The 26,666-nt window shown below is 36.8% G+C and overlaps 2 protein-coding genes across 2 annotated transcripts; both read left to right on the top strand.

The window, feature by feature from the left end:
- The first annotated feature begins 1,535 nt into the window (after positions 1 to 1,535).
- LOC131821556 (olfactory receptor 52N4) lies at positions 1,536 to 2,501 on the top strand. The gene has a single exon (XM_059157742.1). The coding sequence runs from the start codon at positions 1,536 to 1,538 to the stop codon at positions 2,499 to 2,501; it is 966 nt and encodes a 321-aa protein (XP_059013725.1).
- A 19,397-nt stretch (positions 2,502 to 21,898) lies between these two features.
- LOC131821563 (olfactory receptor 52N4-like) lies at positions 21,899 to 22,864 on the top strand. The gene has a single exon (XM_059157756.1). The coding sequence runs from the start codon at positions 21,899 to 21,901 to the stop codon at positions 22,862 to 22,864; it is 966 nt and encodes a 321-aa protein (XP_059013739.1).
- Positions 22,865 to 26,666: the final 3,802 nt, after the last annotated feature.

The raw sequence follows: 26,666 nt of genomic DNA on the forward strand, positions 1-26,666 counted from the left end.
TCACTAATGCCTCCTCTAAACACTCCCAAAACACACATTCATTTTACTAATGTAGTGCTTATTTTGGACTTTGCACATACTTCTATTATACTTTTTGTTACGTTTCTTGTGATTATTTGTGTGCCCTTTGGTCTCTCTATTAAACTCTGAATTCTTCAAAAGATGAAACTGAGTCTGGTTCCCCACATCATCACATTGAAAGTGCTCAGTAAATAATTATGAGAAAGGAAGAGATTAATGAAGGAATGAGATGCCATTTATCTACCCCCAATATTTAATTTGAAAATTAAGTTTAATTATTTGTATAGAATTTGGAATTAATGAATTTTTCTCTTGGAAAAAAAATGAATTTGATGTGTGGCTAGAAATAATAAACATTTTATTTTATTTTTATGTTTTTTATATTTATTTTATTTTTATATATTTTATTTTTATTTTATATACATTTATATACATTTTATTTTCATTTATATTAGCTCCCACTAGAACCCAACTAAAATGGGTTTAATTGCTAATGTTAGAGAAAAATGTAAACCAAGTCCGAAAGAACAGATGCATACAATAAAAATTGGCAATGTTAACATCTTATTGAATCATAAATACTACTAGAGTAACTAGCATAACTGTGGAAATGTAACCTTGACTTTAATAATAATATGAAGGTAATATATGTTTTGTTTATCTGTTTTCTGTTTTGCCACAGACACCAGATAATTTCAGAGCAATGTGTGAAGGGAAAACAGGAAGACTGGTAGAAAGACAGAAGGAAAGAAATGATTTGTTACCATTGATAGATTTAGTATGTGAAGCAAAATTAGCTGCTTTCTAGGTTTAATTGGAAGCTTACTCTGAATATAAATTTAAAAGTGTCCATACAAATGCATATAGACCAGGGACAGGACAGAAATGAGGTGCCTTAAAAGTGAGAAGAGTGAATTAAAGATTTTACTGAGTTGGGAGACTTCAAGCTCGATCAGGGAATAAATGATTTTACATTTACAAATGCTTCAAACAGTACCTTAGTAATCAAAATTATTATTGGCCATCAGTTAACAATATGAATATAAAATAATCATCTGTTGGGTCGTTGGTGATGTAATCAAAGAACTGTTTTTGAGATCACATCTAGGGAAAGACATACAGTTATTAATAAGTAGGTAAAGTATTTTAGCCAAAGTTCCTAAGAGAAGTCATAAAAGAGTTAAACTTGATTATAAATCTGTGAGGATCAGAATCCTTAAAAAATAATGTAGAATCAATATCTGTGGTAAGGTTGCTTAATTGCTTAGTAAGAATTGGTTTATAAGAATTGGATTACTTAATAAGAATTTGTTAGATGAATAGATATTTTAATTAATGAATAAAAAATATACAAAAGAAAACTAACCCCTGAATCTCAGAAAATTTGGTTGATCATTAAAATGCACTATGGAATTTTAAGCTGTGGGTGTGAGAGGGGAACAGTAGCTGTAAAGTATATTTTTCTTCTTTTTCTTACTCTAGAAAACACACATGAAGTTTAGGCCTAATTGATCATGCTAATGTTGAATAAAACAAACTGGATCCCAGCCTCATTCATTCTTAGAGGAGTCCCAGGACTGGAAGATATACACATGTGGATTTCCTTCCCATTCTGCTCCATGTATGTGGTGGCCATGGTAGGGAATTGTGGGCTGCTCTACCTCATCCGCTATGAGGATTCATTGCACAGACCCATGTATTACTTTCTAGCCATGCTTTCCCTAACTGATATTGTCATGTGCTCTAGTACAATTCCTAAAGCTCTCTGCATCTTCTGGTTTCATCTCAAGGAAATTGGCTTTGACGAATGTCTGGTCCAGATGTTCTTCATCCATACCTTCACAGGAATGGAGTCTGGGGTGCTCATGCTTATGGCCCTGGACCGTTATGTGGCTATCTGCTACCCACTGCGCTACTCTACTATCCTCACCAATCCCGTCATTGCAAAAGTTGGGCTTGCTACTTTCCTGAGAGGGGTGTTACTCATCATTCCCTTCACTTTCCTCACCAAGCGCCTGCCCTACTGTAGAGGGAATATAATTCTTCACACTTACTGTGACCACATGTCTGTAGCCAAATTATCCTGTGGGAATATCAAGGCCAATGCCATCTATGGTCTGATGGTTGCCCTCCTGATTGGGGGTTTTGACATCCTGTGCATCACAGTCTCCTACACCATGATCCTCCGGGCAGTGGTCAGCCTCTCTTCAGCAGATGCTCGACAGAAGGCCTTCAGTACCTGCACTGCTCACATCTGTGCCATTGTTTTCTCCTACAGTCCAGCTTTCTTCTCCTTCTTTTCCCACCGCTTTGGGGGCCACACAATCCCTCCATCTTGCCACATCATTGTGGCCAATATTTATCTGCTCTTGCCTCCCACTATGAACCCTATTGTGTATGGGGTGAAAACCAAGCAGATACGAGACTGTGTCATAAGGATCCTTTCAGGTTCTAAGGATGTCAAATCCCATGGCATTTAAATGAGATATTAAAAAAAAAAAAGACATTTCCATGACAGAGCAGATTTCCTGATTAGGCAAGAAGTGTAAAATATTTCAGGAAACATTATTTTGGCATGAGTGGTGCATTTCTAAATACATGTTTTGAGAATCTCAACAGGCCTGCAAACCAAATTTTCTATGAATTCTCTTTCCTTCTCATTCTTAAGAGAAGGAACACATATCTTTGAACAAACCCTAATTAGCCCATTTTCACTAAAAAATAAAGTGAGAGGGGGGCACCTGGGTGGCTCAGTGGGTTAAGCCTCTGCCTTCACCCCAGGTCATGATCTCAGGGTCCTGGGATCAAGCCCTGTGTCAGGCTCTCTGCTCAGCAGGGAGCCTGCTTCCCCCACCACTCCGCCTGCTTCTCTGCCTACTTGTGATCTCTGTCTGTCAAATAAATAAATAAAATCTTAAAAAAAAATAGAGAGTAGGTGATCCTGTTTCCAAACAGCTATTATAATTTTTACATTGAGAGCCAGTTGTTCCTTTCCTCTGGAGAATATGTGCTATATATTTTTAATCACTACTAAAATATGTTTTTTCAATGAATTCTTCCTAAAAGAGAAGCTGTAAATTACCCTATGTATGAAGTCATTAATGTAATAAATTTTAAGTCTCTGGGTATCTGAGAGAATCTCACTGAATAGGTCTCTCCTAGCCATGACACACACATTTTTTCACTACCGACTAATCTGATATCCAGTTTCCTTCAAGAGGACCTTTGGAAGCACACAATCTGGAAGTTCAGGTAGACAGATCTCTTAACTAAATGTAGCACACAATATAATGTTTTATAAGCAGCATGAGAGGGGATTGAAATCAAATTGTTTCCTCTTACCTGCAATTATGAATCTAGTAAGTAAAATTAAATATCTTTCTAATATTTAAGATTCATATAAATAAAAAAGAACAATGAAAGACTGGAAGAAAGAGTTCTTTTATATTAATGTCTTATGATCAAAGCCAATTTTGCAAGGGCTACAGAATAAACCAAATTGTTATCATTATATCTTTTTGTCCAACTTAAGAGAATACGTATTATCTCCACCAAGGTTAAGCTATATCAATCATATTGCATTTAGTTATTTAATTAGTAACTCTTTACAACCTCACATTTTAATATCTTACAAAGCAACACCATCCTCTAATATATAACCACCTTCCATTTTTTACACTAGTTCTCTGCTCACCTTGACCTCAAAACTCCCAGAATAAGTGTTGGTTCATAAACTGACTTTTGTACATAGAGGGCAAGCAGAAACAGAAGAGAGAAGCAGACCACTCCAGATTGGTAGGTGACAGTTTTTATAACCAAGGGAACATACATACAAGACTTGGGTAACTGCAAGATGAGCCCTTTGCACCTGCCTGCCAAAGTCTTAAGAGTTTATATAGAGGTGTTAACTGGGTTCAGTCTCACATACCGCCCACATGGTCTCAGCAGCATATTACTTTCTTAAGATTGTGTCCTTAATGGGGCGTAAGTAGGATGCACAGTCCAAGGACAGGGGAGAGCATGAGGAGCCTACAATTGCCTGGGTCCAGTGTTCAGGTGAACCTAAGTCATGCCCTCTTGAGGACCTATTTGAAGAACAAGTTGTCGTCATCTTTCCCTTTACTTTCTCAACTTGAAACCATCTTCCCCCAGTTGGTCTTTTTGTCATCATATCCATCACCTGAAATTGTTTTTATCAATTTCACCAGTGGCTTACATGTTAACAAATCAAATAGGCCTCTTTCTAGGCTCATCTCACTCTATCTCCAGGAATAGCAAATCCAATTCTGTATTCCTGATAACTTGAAACATTTTCATTATTTTACTTCAGAAGCATTACACATTTTATTATTTTCATCACTTCTGCTTAATAGGAAGACAGACAAATGGCCAATAGGTATGAAAAGATACTCAGCATCACTAATCATTGGAGAATGCAAATCAAAACCACAATGAGATATCATTTATCATCTTGTTAGGATGGCAACCATAAGATCAATCAAACAGTTTAGGTGAGGATGTAGAAAACTTAGAACCCATATCCACTGCCAGTGGGAATGAAAAATTGTGCAGCCACTATAAAAAATAGTATGAAGGTTCCTCGAGAAATTAAAAATAGAATTACCATCTGATCCAGAAATCCCACTTCTGATTGTTTATCCCAAAGAGCTTAAAATAAGATCTCAATTACATATATGTACTCTTAGGTTTATTGCAGCACTATTCAAAATATCCAAAATACAGAAGTAACCTAAAGGTCTATAGATAGATAAATCGACAAAAAAATATAGTATATACATACAAGGTAATATTATTCAGGTATAAAAAAGTAAACTGTCATATGCTATATCATAGATAGCATTTGATGATATTATGCTTAGTGAAATAAGTCAGCCACACAAGAATAAATGTTATGATCCCATTTAAATGAGGTATTTTAATATAGTTAAGCTCATAGAAGTATAAGGTGGAATGGTAGTTACCTTTATATATTATAATAATGTATATTATTTTTAAAAGACTACATTGCCAATTAAAGAAATTTTTAAAAATCCAACTAAATGGAGAGACATACAATATTCATGAATAAAGAGATATAAGTTATCCCTAAATTAATACACAGATGTGTTACAATTTTTATAAAATTTCAGGCAAGATTTTTTTTATATAAACAAAATTATTCTAAAATTTATTTAGAACATCAAAGGAATAACAATAGCTGAAACAGTTGAAAACACATACTAAAATGAGGAAGGAGTCATTGCAATTTCAAGACTTACCTAGCTACAATAATCAAGACTGTGCTATTGGTAGAAGGCAGGAACATAGAACAATGGAACAGAATAGAAAACTAGAAATAAACCCCCGCATATATGCTCAAATGATTTTTGACACACAAACAAAAGAAATTCAATAAAGGAAATGTAGCCTTTCAATAAAGTCTGCTGAAAGAATTGGGTGTTGGTAGGCAAAACTAAGAACACTGTAAACCTAAATCAAGATTGATTGTTGATTGTACCTTACACACAAATTAACTCAAATGGAAAATGAATGTAGATGAAAAACTTGCAGATGTAAACCATTTCAAAAAGCAATGGGATAAATCTTCAATATCTAAAATTAAGCAGAGTTTTTAGACTTTATAACAAAATATAATGCAAAAAGAAAATAAGGTGAAAAATTAAACTGCATCAACTTTTTTAAAATTTTATTCTGCTAAAGACCCTACTAAGAGGATGAAAAGACAATGTACAGAATAAGAAAAATATTTTCAAGACCCAACCAACACACATATACAATTACACACACACACACACTCCAAGGGAAAAAAAATCCAATTCAAAAATAGACATAAATACAAGCAGAAATTTCATTGATAAATACATAGAAATAACAAGTGGATAATATTAAAAAGCAGTATATGATCTCCCTCATATGTGGAATTTAAGAAACGAAAGATGTGAACATAGCAGAAGTGAAGGAAAAATAAGGTTAAAAACAGAGGGAGGAAAACCATAAGAGACCCTCAACTATAGGGGACAAACTGTGGGTTGTTGGAGGGGAAGTGAGTGGGAGATGGGGTAAATGGGTGACAGGCATTAAGGAAGACACTTGATGTAATGAGAACTACATGTTATATGCAACTGATGAATTACTAAATTCTACCACTGAAACTAATAATACACAATATGTTTACTATTTTAATTTAAATAAAAATTTTTAAAAATGTTCAACATAATTAGCCATTCACAAATAAAAATTAAAACTGAGATAGAAAGTCAATACACAGCCATGACACAGGATAAAATGAAACCTAACAGCATGAGATTCTGGCAAGAATATGGAGAAACTGAATTATTAATACATTACTGGTAGGACTATAAAATGGGACAGCACTCTGGAAAATATTTTGATAGTTGCTTAAAAAAAAAAGTACTGGAACTATCATACAATTTAGCAGCTAAACTCATGGGCATTTCATCCAGAGAAATACTTGTGTTCACACAAAAACCAGTGAACTGTGAGTGACATAAGTGAAAATGGTAAAATAACAATATTAAGGTTTGTCCCTAATAAAAGCAATAGATAAACTAAAAACAAACAAAAACACAGTCAAAATCAACTTTTTCACCTTCTTGATACTAATTAAAAGTTGGCAGCCATTAGGGGAATACTTATTCAGAAAAAAATAGCTGAGCTACTGTATAAAACAGTACAAAGTTTCTTCAAATAATAGAAACAGAAATTCCATATGATCCAATAATTCCATTTCTGGGTATTTACCCAATGAATACAAAAACACTGATTTGGAATGGTATATGCACCCCTCTATTTATTATAGCATTATTTTTTTAAAAGATTTTATTTATTTGGCAGACAGAGGTCACAAGTAGGCAGAGGTAGGCAGAGAGAGGTTGGGGGAAGCAGGCTCCCTGCTGAGCAGAGAGTCCGATGTGGGGTTTAATCCCAGGACACTGAGATCATGACCTGAGCCAAAGGCAGAGGCTTAACCCACGCAGGCGTCCCAATATTGCAGCATTATTTGGAGGCGGCAAACTATGGAAACAACCTAAATGTCCATTGACAGATAAATGGATATGGAAGATGTGGTACGTGTGTGTATATATATATATATATATATGCACACACACACAAGAAAATATGCAGCCATAAAAAAGGATGAGATTGTGCCATTTGAGACAACATGGATGGATTTAGAGGGAATTATTCTAAGTGAAATATGTTAGACTGAGAAAAATGAATATATGACTATAATTATGTGTGTAATCTTAGAAAAACAAAACAAAGAACAAATAAACAAATAGCAGAATCAGACCCATAAATACAGAAAACCAACTAATAGTTGCCAGAGGGCAAGAATATATGACTATAATTATGTGTGTAATCTTAGAAAAACAAAACAAAGAACAAATAAACAAATAGCAGAATCAGACCCATAAATACAGAAAACCAACTAATAGTTGCCAGAGGGCCAAATGGGTGAAGGAGAGTGGGAGATACAGGCTCAAAGTTATGGAATGAAGAAATTATGGGAATAAATGGTACAACATAAGGAATGCAGTCAATGATATTGTAATAGATAGCATTGTGTGGTGACAGATGGCAGCTACACTTGTGGTGAGCATAGCATTATATATAGAGATGCTGTATCTCTATGTGGTATATCTGAAACTTATTCAACATTGTGTGTCAACTATATTCAAATTAAAAAAAGAAAAAGAAATCAAAAGAAATAAGAAATAAAGTGTTTGCACACAGGTGTAGAAGCATATGGGAATAGCCATATGCTTAACTCATTAAAATTACACTGCATATAAACTCTATTTCAATTACATATTTTTCATTAAGATCTGGGGCATTTGGGTGGGTCCCTGGTTGTGTGTCTGTCTCTTGATCTCAGCTTATCTCGCGGTCATGAGTTAAAGCCCCGTGTTAGTCAAACAAACAAAAACACCAAGATTTTAGTGTATGTAAGCATAGGTATAGAAGCATAAGGTATTAGCTCTATTGTTCACTTAATGAACCTCCACTGGGCATGTGTCTTTCAAGTAACATCTTCACTGGTTGAAGTATGTTTCATAAACTTACGTGTGGAAGCCTGTGGGAACAGACGTATGGTAAGCCCATTAAAACTTTACTGCCTGTACCCCGGTGTTCCTAGCAGCAATGTCCACAATTGCCAAACTGTGGAAGGAGCTGAGATGTCCTTCAGCAGATGAATGCATAAAGAAGATGTGGTTCGAGGAGGAGGAGTCAAGATGGCGGAGAAGTAGCAAGCTGAGACTGCTTCAGCTAGCCGGAGATCAGCTAGATAGCTTATCTAAAGATTGCAAACACCTGAAAATCCATCGGCAGATCGAAGAGAAGAAGAACAGCAATTCTGGAAACAGAAAAACAACCACTTTCTGAAAGGTAGGACCGGCGGAGAAGTGAATCCAAAGCGACGGGAAAATAGACCCCGGGGGGAGGGGCCGGCTCCCGGCAAGCAGCGGAGCAACCGTGCACAAAATCAGGACTTTTAAAAGTCTGTTCCGCTGAGGGACATTGCTCCAGAGGCTAAACCGGGGCGAAGCCCACGCGGGGTCAGCGTGGCCTCAGGTCCCGCAGGGTCACAGAAGGATCGGGGGTGTCTGAGTGTCGCAGAGCTTGCGGGTATTGGAACGGGAAAGCCGGCTACAGAGACAGAGCCGACAGTAAGCTCGCAGCTCCGTGTTACCTTGAACCGGTCGCAGGCTCGGTGAGCTCGGAGCGCGGCCGGAGGTCAGGCAGACGGGAGTAACTGGGCGCTGTTCTCTGAGGGCGCACTGAGGAGTGGGGCCCTGGGCTCTCGGCTCCTCCGGGCCGGAGACCAGGAGGCCGCCATTTGTATTCCCGTCCTCCGGAACTCTACGGAAAGCGCTCAGGTAACAAAAGCTCCTGAAAGCAAACCCGAGCGGATTACTCACCCCGGCCCCGGGTAAGGGCGGTGTAATTCCGCCTGGGGCAAAGACACTTGAGAATCACTACACCAGGCCCCTCCCCCAGAAGATCAACAAGAAATCCAGCCGAGACCAAGTTCACCTACCAAGGAGTGCAGTCTCAATACCAAGGAGAGCAGCAGAATTCCAGAGGAGGAGAAAGCCAAACACGGAACTCATGGCTTTTTTCCTGTGATTTTTTTTAGTCTTGCAGTTAATTTAATTTTTTCTTTTTCATTTTTTTTTTTTTCTCGTCTTCGGGTAAAATTTTTTTTTAACTGTTACCTTTTTCTTTTTTAACGATTTTTTACTAGTGTATCTAATATATATATTTTTTCTTTTTTACATTTTTTTTAGGTGTTTTCTTTTTTTAAAAATTCTTTTCTTTTCTTTTTTTTTTCTTTTCTTTTTGTTTTTTTTTTCTTTCTTCCTTTTTGAACCTCTTTTTATCCCCTTTCTCCCCACTCACGATTTTGGATCTCTTCTAATTTGGTTAAAGCATATTTTCCTGGGGTTGTTGCCACCCTTTTAGTATTTTACTTGCCCCTTCATTTACACTTATCTGGACAAAATGACAAGACATAAAAATTCAACACAAAAAAAAGAACAAGAGGCAGTACCGAAGGCTAGGGACCTAATCAATACAGACATCGGTAATATGTCAGATCTAGAGTTCAGAATGACAATTCTCAAGGTTCTAGCTGGGCTTGAAAAAGGCATGGAAGATATTAGAGAAACCCTCTCGAGAGATATAAAAGCCCTTTCTGGAGAAATAAAAGAACTAAAATCAAACCAAGGTGAAATCAAAAAAGCTATTAATGAGGTGCAATCAAAAATGGAGGCTCTAACTGCTAGGATAAATGAGGCAGAAGAAAGAATTAGTGATATAGAAGACCAAATGACAGAGAATAAAGAAGCTGAGCAAAAGAGGGACAAACAGCTACTGGACCACGAGGGGAGAATTCGAGAGATAAATGACACCATAAGACGAAACAACATTAGAATAATTGGGATTCCAGAAGAAGAAGAAAATGAGAGGGGAGCAGAAGGTATACTGGAGAGAATTATTGGGGAGAATTTCCCCAATATGGCAAAGGGAACGAGCATCAAAATTCAGGAGGTTCAGAGAACGCCCCTCAAAATCAATAAGAATAGGTCCACACCCCGTCACCTAATAGTAAAATTTACAAGTCTCAATGACAAAGAGAAAATCCTGAAAGCAGCCCGGGAAAAGAAGTCTGTAACATACAATGGTAAAAATATTAGATTGGCAGCTGACTTATCCACAGAGACCTGGCAGGCCAGAAAGAGCTGGCATGATATTTTCAGAGCACTAAACGAGAAAAACATGCAGCCAAGAATACTATATCCAGCTAGGCTATCATTGAAAATAGAAGGAGAGATTAAAAGCTTCCAGGACAAACAACAACTGAAAGAATTTGCAAATACCAAACCAGCTCTACAAGAAATATTGAAAGGGGTCCTCTAAGCAAAGAGAGAGCCTACAAGTGGTAGATCAGAAAGGAACAGAGACCATATACAGTAACAGTCACCTTACAGGCAATACAATGGCACTAAATTCATATCTCTCAATACTTACCCTGAATGTGAATGGGCTAAATGCCCCTGTCAAAAGACACAGGGTATCAGAATGGATAAAAAAACAAAACCCATCTATAAGTTGCCTCCAAGAAACACATTTTAAGCCCGAAGACACCTCCAGATTTAAAGTGAGGGGGTGGAAAAGAATTTACCATGCTAATGGACATCAGAAGAAAGCAGGAGTGGCAATCCTTATATCAGATCAATTAGATTTTAAGTCAAAGACTATAATAAGAGATGAGGAAGGACACTATATCATACTCAAAGGGTCTGTCCAACAAGAAGATTTAACAATTTTAAATATCTACGCCCCCAATGTGGGAGCAGCCAACTATATAAACCAATTAATAACAAAATCAAAGAAACACATCAACAATAATACAATAATAGTAGGGGACTTTAACACTCCCCTCACTGAAATAGACAGGTCATCCAAGCAAAAGATCAGCAAGGAAATAAAGGCCTTAAACGACACACTGGACCAGATGGACATCACAGATATATTCAGAGCATTTCATCCCAAAGCAACAGAATACACATTCTTCTCTAGTGCACATGGAACATTCTCCAGAATAGATCACATCCTCGGTCCTAAATCAGGACTCAACCGGTATCAAAAGATTGGGATCATTCCCTGCATATTTTCAGACCACAATGCTCTAAAGCTAGAACTCAACCACAAAAAGAAGTTTGGAAAGAACCCAAATACATGGAGACTAAACAGTATCCTTCTAAAGAATGAATGGGTCAACCGGGAAATTAAAGAAGAATTGAAAAAAATCATGGAAACAAATGATAATGAAAATACAACGGTTCAAAATCTGTGGGACACAACAAAGGCAGTCCTGAGAGGAAAATATATAGCGGTACAAGCCTTTCTCAAGAAACAAGAAAGGTCTCAGGTACACAACCTAACCCTACACCTAAAGGAGCTGGAGAAAGAACAAGAAAGAAACCCTAAGCCCAGCAGGAGAAGAGAAATCATAAAGATCAGAGCAGAAATCAATGAAATAGAAACCAAAAAACAATAGAACAAATCAACGAAACTAGGAGCTGGTTCTTTGAAAGAATTAATAAAATTGATAAACCCCTGGCTCGACTTATCAAAAAGAAAAGAGAAAGGACCCAAATAAATAAAATCATGAATGAAAGAGGAGATATCACAACTAACACCAAAGAAATACAAACTATTATAAGAACATACTATGAGCAACTCTACGGCAATAAATTTGACAATCTGGAAGAAATGGATGCATTCCTAGAAACATATAAACTACCACAACTGAACCAGGAAGAAATAGAAAGCCTGAACAGACCCATAACCAGTAAGGAGATTGAAACAGTCATTAAAAATCTCCAAACAAACAAAAGCCCAGGGCCAGACGGCTTCCCGGGGGAATTCTACCAAACATTTAAAGAAGAACTAATTCCTATTCTCCTGAAACTGTTCCAAAAAATAGAAATGGAAGGAAAACTTCCAAACTCATTTTATGAGGCCAGCATCACCTTGATCCCAAAACCAGACAAGGATCCCACCAAAAAAGAGAGCTATAGACCGATATCCTTGATGAACACAGATGCGAAAATACTCAACAAAATACTAGCCAATAGGATTCAACAGTACATTAAAAAGATTATTCACCACGACCAAGTGGGATTTATTCCAGGGCTGCAAGGTTGGTTCAACATCCGCAAATCAGTCAATGTGATACAACACATCAATAAAAGAAAGAACAAGAACCATATGATACTCTCAATAGATGCTGAAAAAGCATTTGACAAAGTACAACATCCCTTCCTGATCAAAACTCTTCAAAGTGTAGGGATAGAGGGCACATACCTCAATATCATCAAAGCCATCTATGAAAAACCCACCGCAAATATCATTCTCAATGGAGAAAAACTGAAAGCTTTTCCGCTAAGGTCAGGAACACGGCAGGGATGTCCATTATCACCACTGCTATTCAACATCGTACTAGAGGTCCTAGCCTCAGCAATCAGACAACAAAAGGAAATTAAAGGCATTCAAATCGGCAAAGAAGAAGTCAAATTATCACTCTTCGCAGATGATATGATACTATATGTGGAAAACCCAAAAGACTCCACTCCAAAACTGCTAGAACTTATACAGGAATTCAGTAAAGTGTCAGGATATAAAATCAATGCACAGAAATCAGTGGCATTTCTCTACACCAACAGCAAGACAGAAGAAAGAGATATTAAGGAGTCAATCCCATTTACAATTGCATCCAAAACCATAAGATACCTAGGAATAAACCTAACCAAAGAGACACAGAATCTATACTCAGAAAACTATAAAGTACTCATGAAAGAAATTGAGGAAGACACAAAGAAATGGAAAAATGTTCCATGCTCCTGGATTGGAGGAATAAATATTGTGAAAATGTCTATGCTACCTAAAGCAATCTACACATTTAATGCAATTCCTATCAAAGTACCATCCATCTTTTTCAAAGAAATGGAACAAATAATGCTAAAATTTATATGGAACCAGAAAAGACCTCGAATAGCCAAAGGGATATTGAAAAAGAAAGCCAACGTTGGTGGCATCACAATTCCGGACTTCAAGCTCTATTACAAAGCTGTCATCATCAAGACAGCATGGTACTGGCACAAAAACAGACACATAGATCAATGGAACAGAATAGAGAGCCCAGAAATAGACCCTCAAATCTATGGTCAACTAATCTTCGACAAAGCAGGAAAGAATGTCCAATGGAAAAAAGACAGCCTTTTCAATAAATGGTGCTGGGAAAATTGGACAGCCACATGCAGAAAAATGAAATTGGACCATTTCCTTACACCACACACAAAAATAGACTCAAAATGGATGAAGGACCTCAATGTACGAAAGGAATCCATCAAAATCCTTGAGGAGAACACGGGCAGCAACCTCTTCGACCTCTGCCGCAGCAACATCTTCCTAGGAACAACGCAAAAGGCAAGGGAAGCAAGGGAAAAAATGAACTACTGGGATTTCATCAAGATCAAAAGCTTTTGCACAGCAAAGGAAACAGTTAACAAAATCAAAAGACAACTGACAGAATGGGAGAAGATATTTGCAAACGACATATCAGATAAAGGACTAGTGTCCAGAATCTATAAATAACTTAGCAAACTCAACACCCAAAGAACAAATAATCCATTCAAGAAATGGGCAGGGGACATGAACAGACATTTCTGCAAAGAAGACATCCAGATGGCGAACAGACACATGAAAAAGTGCTCCATATCACTCGGCATCAGGGAAATACAAATCAAAACCACAATGAGATATCACCTCACACCAGTCAGAATGGCTAAAATCAACAAGTCAGGAAATGACAGATGCTGGCGAGGATGCGGAGAAAGGGGAACCCTCCTCCACTGTTGGTGGGAATGCAAGCTGGTGCAGCCACTCTGGAAAACAGCATGGAGGTTCCTCAAAATGTTGAAAATAGAACTGCCCTATGACCCAGCAATTGCACTATTGGGTATTTACCCTAAAGATACAAATGTAGTGATCCAAAGGGGCACATGCACCCGAATGTTTATAGCAGCAATGTCCACAATAGCCAAACTATGGAAAGAACCTAGATGTCCATCAACAGATGAATGGATCAAGAAGATGTGGTATATATACACAATGGAATACTATGCAGCCATCAAAAGAAATGAAATCTTGCCATTTGCAACAACATGGATGGAACTAGAGCGTATCATGCTTAGCGAAATAAGTCAAGCAGAGAAAGACAACTATCATATGATCTCCCTGATATGAGGAAGTGGTGATGCAACATGGAGGCTTAAGTGGGTAGAAGAAGAATAAATGAAACAAGATGGGATTGGGAGGGAGACAAACCATAAGTGACTCTTAATCTCACAAAACAAACGGAGGGTTGCCGGGGGGAGGGGGTTTGGGAGAAGGGGGTGGGATTATGGACATTGGGGAGGGTATGTGATTTGGTGAGTGCTGTGAAGTGTGTAAACCTGGTGATTCACAGACCTGTACCCCTGGGGATAAAAATATATGTTTATAAAAAATAAAAAAATTAAAAAAAAAAAAAAAAAAAAAAAGAAGATGTGGTTCATATATACAAAGGAATATTACTCAGCCTTCAGAAAGGATGAATACCTATCATTTACATTGACATGGATGGAACTGGAGGGGATTATGCTAAGTGAAATAAGTCAATCAGAGAAAGACAATTATAATACAGTTTCACTCATATGTAGACTATAAGAAATATCTCAGAGGATCATATGGGAAGGGAGCAAAAAAATGAATGGGAAGAAAGCAGAGAGGGAGCCAAAGTATAGAGACTCTCGACTACAGGAAACAAACTGAGGGTTGTGGAAAGGAAGATCGAGAGGGAGATAGGGTTACTAACTAGGTGATGGGCATTAAGGAGCAACTCTGATAGATGAGCACTGGGTGTTACACTAACTAATGAATCATTGAACACTAAACCAAAACCTGATACTGTGTGTTGGCTACTTGAATTTAAAATTTAAAAAGCAGGGGGTGAGGGGAAGAAGTTTTATTCTAAAAACAACAAACAAAACTGCACTGCACAGGGGCACCTGGGTGGATCTGTTAATCATCTGCCTTTGGCTCAGATCATGATCCTGAGGTCCTGGGATCCAGCCCCCTGTTGGGGCATCCTGCTCAGTGGGGAGCATGCTGTTCCCTCTCCATCTGACACCTGACTTTGCCCATTGCTCATTCTTTCATTCACTCTTGTTCTCTTTCAAATGAATAAATTTTTAAAAATCTTTATAAAGAAAAACTACCCTGCACAAAAGCAAATAGTTAAATAAAGCCAAAAAACAGCTGAATCTCAAATTCACTGAATTTGTGTAACTTTTTAAAAATTGCCATAAAAGTCAATTAATATGAAATTCACCATTTTTAAACGATTTATTTATATAAGAGAGAGAAAGAGACAGAACAAAGGGACGGAGTGGTAGAGGGAGGTAATCTTCAAGCATACATCCCAAGCAGCACAGAGCCTGAGGCAGGGCTTCATCTCAGGATCCATGAGATGACAACCCATGTGCCTAAACCAAAAGTCAGATGCTTAAACAACTGAGCCACCCAGGAGCCCCCAAATATACCATTTTAATGATGTTCAATGTACTATTCGGTGACTTTCAGTATATTCATAGTACTGTGCAATCATCACCACTATGTAATTCCAGAATATTTTAGTCATCTCCCCCAAAAAGCCATCACCTCCTTCCATTGCAACCAAGAATTTACTTTCTCTTCTAGGATTTGCCTATTCTTAATATTTCATAAAGATGGAATAACACAATATGTGGATATCTGTATCATTTGACCTAGCATAAAGTTTTCAAAGTTTATGCTGTTTAATTTCTTTTTATACTCACTACCCTCACTTGGAGATGACTAAGTGCTCACTAATGTTATTGACTTAGAGACATTAAAAAATAAGTGAATAAAAGAAGAAATGGATGGATGGGTGAGGGACTAAAACATTCTATAGAAGTGCTTTTACCATGTGCCCTTCAAGAAAGGCTCACATGGAAAGAAAACTTGACAATACTAAAATCTCTCACTTCTACTAAAATTTGTGTTCAATTCCTCTCCATTAAGTAAGTCTTCACACATGTGCACATGCACGCACACACACACACACACCCACACCCACATACACACATGCATATGAAATAATTCACTTAGGTATCATCATAAAGCAGTAAGACTGGAAAGCTTCTACTCTTCCTCCTCCCATAAAGGTTAGCTTGATTGTTACACAAGCGTCTGTGTCTCTAATTTTTGTACTATCCCTTTAGGATATATAGGACATTTTTCTTTTTCTTTTCTTTTTTTTAAAGATTTTATTTATTTATTTGACAGAGATCACAGGAGGCAGAGAGACAGGCAGAGAGAGAGGAGGAAGCAGGCTCCCCGCCGAGCAGAGAACCCGACGTGGGGCTCGATCCCAGGACCCTGAGATCATGACCTGAGCCGAAGGCAGAGGCTTTAACCCACTGAGCCACCCAGGCACCCCGGACATTTTTCTTAAACACCCAATACACTAGTACAGGTATCATGGGACTTAGAAATTGAGGGTTGTGCATGTACATATAGCCTATGCTTTTGAACTAAGATCCTGAACACCTGGACCAGATCGTATTCAGCTCACTGTCTGCTCTCCAGAAACCAAGGTATTAAAGGAATGCAAAAGGGACACTAGACACAGGATTTTTTCTTTTCTTTTCTTTTCTTTTTTTTAGACATAAAGATAAAGTAGAGGCTTTGAATGTATATGAATTGTTTATGGCATTCTCAGAAATACAGACTTGAGTCCACTCACCATGTTTGAAGACAGGAGTGTTGTGGGAGGCTTGGAGGATACAAAATGCTTGTTTCCCCAATTCTCAGATTGCAGTTCAGTGTAACTTTCCATCATGATTACGAGTATCTGTGTCATTTCCCTAACAAAGTGGGAATCACTGGTTCTGTTGTACTGGAAGTCAGGTATGAATCATGCCCAGGACAAGAAGAAAAGGGGGAGAACTAGGTGAATAGTTCTCAGTCATGGCCAGAACACTCTTGATTCTTACCAGCCCTCTCCTTGTTCTCAGAAAGAGAACCCAATTTTTCTTGATTCATTTCTAGAGAGATTTAGTTAAGACTGTATTTAATCCATTTTAGATAACAGCCCTTGCCTGGAGGGACTCACTGCTATATAAGAGAAGACCATGGGTTTTAGAGATTTTGAACAGTCTAAGGAGAAAACAGGCTTGTTTTATGGGGTTTGGAAATGACAATAGACAAAATATGATATCAAATTGTGCTTTACAAATAATAGACATGTATTAATGTTACTATTCCAAAATACCTACCTACACCCATGACATGATAGTAGTTAATTTTCCTTGCTAGAACAATTAAGTTGTGATGTATTGAAATCACTTAAATTTATTTTGGAAATTTCCTTAGTTATTTTGTGGTTAGTACTATATTACCTGTGTATAAGCATGGACCCCTGAGAGCTTTGCAAATGTATTAAGGATGAGACTTGAAATTATTCTGTAACATGAAAGTTAATTTTAGTAGTTAAAAATATATATAAAAAGAAGGCACAAGAGATATATGTAGGATATTTATTTCATATTTAGGAAAGATATTCTGTAGAACACAGCACAAGGAATCTCAGAAATATATTGCCTATTTTAAAATTATAGATACCTATTTTTTTCTAAATTAATCTCCCTCTATTGTACAGATAAATAAAGACCTGAGTATTTTAATGTATTAAGGAGAACTGAGTAGTGATACTATTTTTTCTACAACATACAACAATTTATTGTATACTAGCCAAATATTTATCAAAAGAATTTCAGTATCTATTTCATTTTAATAGATAACATATATAGATGGATAGATGGATAAACATATATGCACTTATATAGATATATATTATTTTTATAGTTTGTAAAATTTCCATTCATGATATATCTGAAATTCATGAAAAATATTGTTGTATTCAAATATAAAGTACACACTTACAAGCCTGACAGAAGGAAACTTGATGGCATAATTATTCTTCATGAAAACACAACTCTTACTTTAGAAAACACATAGTGTTCTTTTTTGAAAATGCAAACTGTAATGCTTTTGTTAGCCTTGTGTTTCCAGTTGAAGGTCACACCAGTGACACTATAATAAGAAACTAAGAAGCAGTTAATAAGCTGTGATATAATTTCAGAATCTTGTTTTATTTTTTACTTACTTACTTACTTACTATCTTACTTTTAAGTGTCTCATTTTAAAAATCTGTGCACTAACAAAGTGAGCCAGAGAATTATATCAACACTGTGCAATGTTTTGGTTGTGGAGAAACTTTGCCAAAACTACAGAGAAAGCAATGTGATGTATCACCTCTCATTGCACTGTGTCAAGGCTTTCTTTGACTTTTGTTCAGTATGATCTTGATCCAATATTTGCTTGCTTTTATTTCTGCATTGTCTGAGTGTAATATTGTCTCCAAAATTTTTGGTGTGTATTGTTATTTTGGTTATTTGATATGTTTTCTGTTTACAAAACAAAAGTCTCTGCATACTTTGAGTATGGTACACTTTCTAATACACTGCTTCTTAAAACAGTTACTTTTAACAGATGCCCTTATAGGCAACTCTCTCAGGATCCCTCTCATTCCTGAGAGCTTTTTCTGTATACTTGCTTAATAAGCTTCTATTGTTTTACTCAATAAATATATATATACATATATAGATGTATGTATATATATATTCTTTTAAAAATCACTTTGAGCGACGCCTGGGTGGCTCAGTGGGTTAAGCCTCTGCCTTTGGCTCAGGTCAGGGTCCTGGGATGGAGCCCTGCTTCGGGCTCTCTCTGAGCCGGAAGCCTGCTTCCCTTCCTCTCTCCCTGCCTGCCTCTCTGCCTACTTGTGATCTCTGTCTGTCAAATAAATAAATAAAATGTTTTAAAGATTTTAAAAGGCAGGCAGGGAGAGAGGAAGGGAAGCAGGCTCCCTGCTCAGCAGAGAGCCCGAAGCGGGGCTCCATCCCAGGACCCTGAGACCATGACCTGAGCCGAAGGCAGAGGTTTAACCCACTGAGCCATCTAGGCGCCCCTAAATAAATAAAATCTTTAAAAAAAATCACTTTGAGACCAATTTGTAGTGTGGTTTACATAGCTGATCTTTATTTCCCAGACCAATATATTTACTTTTCCTAGCACATTACTTTTTTCTGCTTCCTTGGATATCCTTTGTTTTCTCTATTTCAGGATTTTTTTGAAATTTGTAATTTCTGGTGATTTATGAAGTAAACAATCTGGTTTTGTTTCTTCTGGTGGTTCATTTGTGCTCTCCAAGCAATAATATTTATACTACAGCATTTAATTTAATCTATGATTTTTGTAATGCCATAGAAGGAATATTTGAAGAGCACTGTTCTAAACATGTTCATCCTATGTCACTTTATTATTTCAAAAAAAGTTGTCTTTTGAAGTACCTAATCTGCCATCCCATGGTGCAGATATATAAAGATAAAACATAGGTGTAGGTAGAAAAACTGAATGAAGAACAACTTGATATCTCTAATTCTTCCACTATCCTTAACAATGTTAATTATCCTCTTATGTGACTAGAAGTATATTCTAGAAAGAAACTGCAACTGATAATATGAATGTGTATAAAAGGTGTGATGAAGGCCAAGGATGAAGATTCATAAAAAAAAAAAAATGAGATAATTGAATCGAGTAGTCTTATTTTAATGTGAGTTCCTCAGTACCCTTCTACTCCTTAACTCCAAGACCATTGGCAGCCAACCATGAAATCCTCCAGGATATAGACTTTCTGCAAAAATCAGAAGTCCCTGAGGAAAAAAGCTAGAACAGTGATTACTAAGAATGCCTCCAAGGGAGTAGAGATCCCTGCTAGAGCACTCTAAGTAAATCCTACCGATTGATGAAATTCACTCATCACGGTATTTCAAATCAGCTCTCTATAGCCTCTTTCTTAAGTGTGAACTAACATTAAAAAATTACCAGATATATGAGAAACTCCTCCAAAGTAAAAGACGAAAGCTACAAAAATAAATAACTGAAACTTAGATGATAACAGAAATTATATATGAAGCATTACCTATGTACACATGTATATTACTGTCAGAGTCACAAGATTTGGAAGAAACTGGGTTGTTGGAAATTTGTAATATTAGACAACAAAAAATGCCGAGACACCTGGGTTATAGAATTCAGGAATTTTTATAGAAAATAGATTAAAAAATCAAGAGATACAATATAAAATTTTTAAAAGAAAAAAATGAGAAGAAGGGAATTAGACCAGAAGATTCCATATCTAAATAAAAGTGATAGTAATAAAATAACAAGGACACAGTTAGGATGATATTATCAAAAGTTAATACAACACATAAAAAAAAAGAACTACAAAAAACAGAAATATAGGGGCGCCTGGGTGGCTCAGTGGGTTAAGCCGCTGCCTTCGGCTCAGGTCATGATCTCAGGGTCCTGGGATCGAGTCCCGCATCGGGCTCTCTGCTCAGCAGGGAGCCTGCTTCCTCCTCTCTCTCTCTCTGGCTGCCTCTCCATCTACTTGTGATTTCTCTCTGTCAAATTAATAAATAAAAAATCTTAAAAAAAACCAGAAATATATATATACATATATATATACATATGTATATACATATATATACATATATATATATACATATTATATATATATATATAATTGTCTTCAATCTTTAAAATAAATGTTAATACCAGAAAATTTTTAAAACCAAAGGTCACAGATTTCCAGACCCAAGAAGACCCAATAAATGCCTGCACAATAAATGACATACATCCACACATACACCTCTATCATCACCATTACCAGCATTGAATGTGAAAGCATAGAAGTTTTAAAATGTTCTTAAGTATTTCAGGACCAGAAAACAAATAAATTAAGAAAAGCAAAGAAGAGTAGTTCATGTAAAAATTATCAACAATCCTCTTAATATCTATACCTTAAACTAAGAGTTTGAGAATGCCTTTGAAATTCAGACATAAGAAACCTCATCTACACGGAACCTCCATTTATTCAATAATAAAGTGTAGATTAATAAAAATGCATCCTGGGCATCTAGTGAGGATGAGATGAGTTAACGTAAAGTTCTAAACTTCTTAGAACTTTACCTAGTACATGTTAAGTATAAATATGAATTATTATTAAAAATAAGAACAATAACAAATACATCCTAATTATATCTGTTGCACCACTGGTGAGGTAATCATTTAGTTCTACCTTAAGAAATACCCAAATGGAGAGGTCATAATAATTAATATTTAAATAAGATATTATAACAAGTATCAATTTGAGAGATCATAATGACACAAATCATAAGTGTAACACAATTATACTTGATTCTAAGTTTATGGGGATTGTATCTATATCTTTTTGTTTTAAAGTAATATAGACAACAATATCTGTGATAAAACCTGACACAGAGTAGGTGTGAAGTATATATTATTAAAGGAACTGATAAATTAATGAATTAACAAACAATGGCTTAAACTTAGTTTAAACAATGTATAAATAAACATGCATGGGCATTTAAAATGTTTGTTTTCTTGTTATTACAATACAATATTTAACAGAGAGAAGAGACAGAGGGAGCACAGCAAAGATTTTTTTTTCTTTTTTAATTTTTCTAAATCTCAGAGGGTCAAAAAATGAAACAAAACAAAAATAAAACTTCAACCCTTCAAGCTTTTTAATTTTTATACCAGCTTAATTATGGTAATTCTGAACCAAACAGATGTAACACCAGCCTCATTCATTCTTAATGGGATCCCAGGACTAGAGAACATGCACATGTGGATTTCCTTCCCATTCTGCTCCATGTATGTGGTGGCCATGGTAGGGAATTGTGGACTCCTCTACCTCATCTGCTATGAGGACTCCTTGCACAGGTCCATGTATTATTTTTTGGCCATGCTTTCCCTTACTGACCTTGTCATGTGCTCTAGTACAATCCCTAAAGCTCTCTGCATCTTCTGGTTTCATCTCAAGGAAATTAGCTTTGAAGAATGCCTAGTCCAGATGTTCTTCATCCATACTTTCACAGGGATGGAGTCTGGGGTACTCATGCTTATGGCCCTAGACCGATATGTAGCCATCTGTTACCCTCTGCGCTACTCAACTATCCTCACCAATCCTGTCATTGCAAAGGTTGGGCTTGCTACTTTCCTGAGAGCAGTGTTGCTCATCATGCCCTTGATTTTCTTCACCAAGAGACTACCCTATTGCAAGGGCAATATAATACACCATACTTATTGTGACCAGCTATCTGTAGCTAAGTTATCCTGTGGAAATATCAAGGCCAATGTTATCTATGGTCTGATGGCTGCCCTCCTGATTGGGGGCTTTGACATCCTGTGCATCACAGTCTCCTACACCATGATCCTCCGAGCAGTGATCAATCTCTCTTCAGCAGATGCTCAACAGAAGGCCTTCAGCACCTGCACTGCCCACATCTGTGCCATTGTTTTCTCCTACAGTCCAGCCTTCTTCTGCTTCTTTTTTAATCGTTTTGGGAGCCATGCAATCCCTCCATCTTGCCACATCATTGTGGCCAATATTTATCTGCTCTTGCCTCCCACTATGAACCCTATTGTGTATGGGGTGAAAACCAAGCAGATACGAGACTGTGTCATAAAGATCTTTTCAGGTTCTAAGAACATCAAATCCCATAGCATATAAAGGAGACATTTTTCATGGAAGAGATGAAGGGGAAGGAAAATAATACTCCATTGGCTATTTAGTCAGGCTGTTTAGTCTTAAAAAGATGCCTTTTTAAGATTTCTTTTCTGTTCTTGACAAGAGATGAATCTGAGGGGACATCAAATGTTTTCAGAATCCCAAAGCCACTGATATGGCCCCCACACACTCTGAGTTATTCACCTCCTCACCCCTGTGGAGAAAGAGTCTCATCATAAACCCAAGTTCCCATGAGCAAAACACAATGGGAAGTTGAGAAATTTATCAAAAAAAATGAATAATTCAGAAAGTGATAATCTGCTGCTAGGTGCCAGTTTGTCTTGTTTTCAAGTAGTGGTTAGAATTTCTAGTTTGAAAAGCAGTTGTTACTTACCTCTGGAAAATATGGTCTATATTTTTTACATCATTTCCAGAATTTCTCTATTTTCTTGATATCACCCTCTTGATGGAGAAACTAGTAAGTATACTATGGGGTCATTAGTCTACTGGGATTTCAGCCTCTGTACTATAATTTGGGAGTAAGTTATCAGACTATGTATCCTCTAGAAGACTCCTAAATTGCCAAGGAAATTTATCTAGTAATTACATAAAATAAGAAACTCTGGAACCTGGAAAGAAGAAAAAATAAAGTAAGAAAAAAATGATACATTAATCTTCTCATCTTTAATTTTCTAAACTATGTTTGACTATTGAAGGAAAGCTTCTAACTATGTTGATGTGGTTCCGAATTTGTTTAAGCTAACTTACAAATGAGATAGGGTAAAGAGATTTAAAGGAAAGTGAAGTTTTATACTTCACTTGAACTGGCGAAATGATGACATCAGGAGACTATGATGCTATGTATATAAATATAAAACAAAACAACTACTAATGAATCATGCAAACAGATACAGTGTGAAAATACTATAAATAAATAATAAATGGGCTTCTAAAAATACAAAATGGACCTATGGAATGGCATAAATGTTACATCCTTCTGACTATTTGACCCTGTTATCATTGTCCAATGTCCGTCTTTGTCTCTTGTGATAGTTTGACTGAAAGTTTATTTTGTCAGATGGAAGTATGGACTTCCCTGCTCTTTTTTGGTTACCATTTGCAGAAATATTTTTTTCCATCCTTTTCCCTTCAACTTGTTTATATCTTTATATCTAAAATCTTTTGTAAACAGCATATAGTTGGATCTTACATTTTTAATCTACACAGTTACTCCATGTCTTTTTTTTTTTTAAGATTTTATTTATTTATTTGTCAGAGAGAGGGAGGGAGCACAAGCAGAGAAAATGGCAAACAGAGGGATAAACAGGCTCCCTGCTAAGAGGGAGCCTGATGTGGGACTCAATCCCAGTACCCTGGGATCATGACCTGAACCTAAGGCAAACACTTAACTGAGTGAGCCACCTGGGTGTCCCCACTCCATATCTTTTGATTATGATGTATATTTAATCCATTTACATTTTAAGTATTAATGTTATGTAAGGACTTGCCATTCATATTTTGTTCATTGTTTTCAGTTTGTCTCTTAATTATTTTGTCTTTTTCCTCTATGTCTGTTCTTTGTGTTTAATTAACTTCTTTGTTGTAACATGCTTTGATTTCTTTCTTATTTCTGCTATGTACCTTATATAGATATTTTCTTTGTGGCTACAGTGAGGACTGCATAAAATTTATAATTATTTATACTACATTATGACATAAACTATTTAAATGCTACTCCTGTACATGTCTTCTAACCTCACTTTCTGTTATCAATGTCACAAATTACATTATTTTATATTTTGTACCATTAGCATAGTCTCATAGTTATTTTTTATGCCTTTATCTTTTTTTTTTCCCTTTTCATTTTTTATTTTTTTTATAAACATATATTTTTATCCCCAGGGGTACAGGTCTGTGAATCACCAGGTTTACACACTTCACAGCACTCACCAAAGCACATACCCTCCCCAATGTCCATAATCCCACCCCCTTCTCCCAAACCCCCTCCCCCCGCAACCCTCAGTTTGTTTTGTGAGATTAAGGGTCACTTCTGGTTTGTCTCCCTCCCAATCCCATCTTGTTTCATTGATTCTTCTTCTACCCACTTAAGCCTCCATGTTGTATCACCACTTCCTCATATCAGGGAGATCATATGATAGTTGTCTTTCTCTGCTTGACTTATTTCGCTAAGCATGATACGCTCTAGTTCCATCCATGTTGTTGCAAATGGCAAGATTTCATTTCTTTTGATGGCTGCATAGTATTCTATTGTGTATATATACCACATCTTCTTGATCCATTCATCTGTTGATGGACATCTAGGTTCTTTCCATAGTTTGGCTATTGTGGACATTGCTGCTATAAACATTCGGGTGCATGTGCCCCTTTGGATCACTACATTTGTATCTTTAGGGTAAATACCCAATAGTGCAATTGCTGGGTCATAGGGCAGTTCTATTTTCAACATTTTGAGGAACCTCCATGCTGTCTTCCAGAGTGGCTGCACCAGCTTGCATTCCCACCAACAGTGTAGGAGGGTTCCCCTTTCTCCGCATCCTCGCCAGCATCTGTCATTTCCTGACTTGTTGATTTTAGCCATTCTGACTGGTGTGAGGTGATATCGCATTGTGGTTTTGATTTGTATTTCCCTGATGCCGAGTGATATGGAGCACTTTTTCATGTGTCTGTTGGCCATCTGGATGTCTTCTTTGCAGAAATGTCTGTTCATGTCCTCTGCCCATTTCTTGATTGGATTATTTGTTCTTTGGGTGTTGAGTTTGCTAAGTTCTTTATAGATTCTGGACACTAGTCCTTTATCTGATATGTCGTTTGCAAATATCTTCTCCCATTCTGTCAGTTGTCTTTTGATTTTGTTAACTGTTTCCTTTGCTGTGCAAAAGCTTTTGATCTTGATGAAATCCCAGTAGTTCATTTTTTCCCTTGCTTCCCTTGCCTTTTGTGTTGTTCCTAGGAAGATGTTGCTGCGGCAGAGGTCGAAGAGGTTGCTGCCCATGTTCTCCTCAAGGATTTTGATGGATTCCTTTCGTACATTGAGGTCCTTCATCCATTTTGAGTCTATTTTTGTGTGTGGTGTAAGGGAATGGTCCAATTTTATTTTTCTGCATGTGGTTGTCCAATTTTCCCAGCACCATTTATTGAAAAGGCTGTCTTTTTTCCATTGGACATTCTTTCCTGCTTTGTCGAAGATTAGTTGACCATAGATTTGAGGGTCTATTTCTGGGCTCTCTATTCTGTTCCATTGATCTATAGCCAAGAATACTATATCCAGCTAGGCTATCATTGAAAATAGAAGGAGAGATTAAAAGCTTCCAGGACAAACAACAACTGAAAGAATTTGCAAATACCAAACCAGCTCTACAGGAAATATTGAAAGGGGTCCTCTAAGCAAAGAGAGAGCCTACAAGTGGTAGATCAGAAAGGAACAGAGACCATATACAGTAACAGTCACCTTACAGGCAATACAATGGCACTAAATTCATATCTCTCAATAGTTACCCTGAATGTGAATGGGCTAAATGCCCCTGTCAAAAGACACAGGGTATCAGAATGGATAAAAAAACAAAACCCATCTATATGTTGCCTCCAAGAAACACATTTTAAGCCCGAAGACACCTCCAGATTTAAAGTGAGAGGGTGGAAAAGAATTTACCATGCTAATGGACATCAGAAGAAAGCAGGAGTGGCAATCCTTATATCAGATCAATTAGATTTTAAGCCAAAGACTATAATATGCCTTTTTCTTTTAAATTTGACACTGGAATTAGGTGATTTATGTACGGCTATT

This window comes from Mustela lutreola, chromosome 1 (genome assembly GCF_030435805.1).
Source record: "Mustela lutreola isolate mMusLut2 chromosome 1, mMusLut2.pri, whole genome shotgun sequence".
In the NCBI taxonomy this organism is placed as follows: Eukaryota; Metazoa; Chordata; class Mammalia; order Carnivora; family Mustelidae; genus Mustela; species Mustela lutreola.

Coding starts and splice junctions, on each gene's coding strand:
- LOC131821563 (XM_059157756.1), top strand. CDS start 21,899: ATGGTAATTCTGAACCAAACAGATGTAACACCAGCCTCATTCATTCTT.
- LOC131821556 (XM_059157742.1), top strand. CDS start 1,536: ATGCTAATGTTGAATAAAACAAACTGGATCCCAGCCTCATTCATTCTT.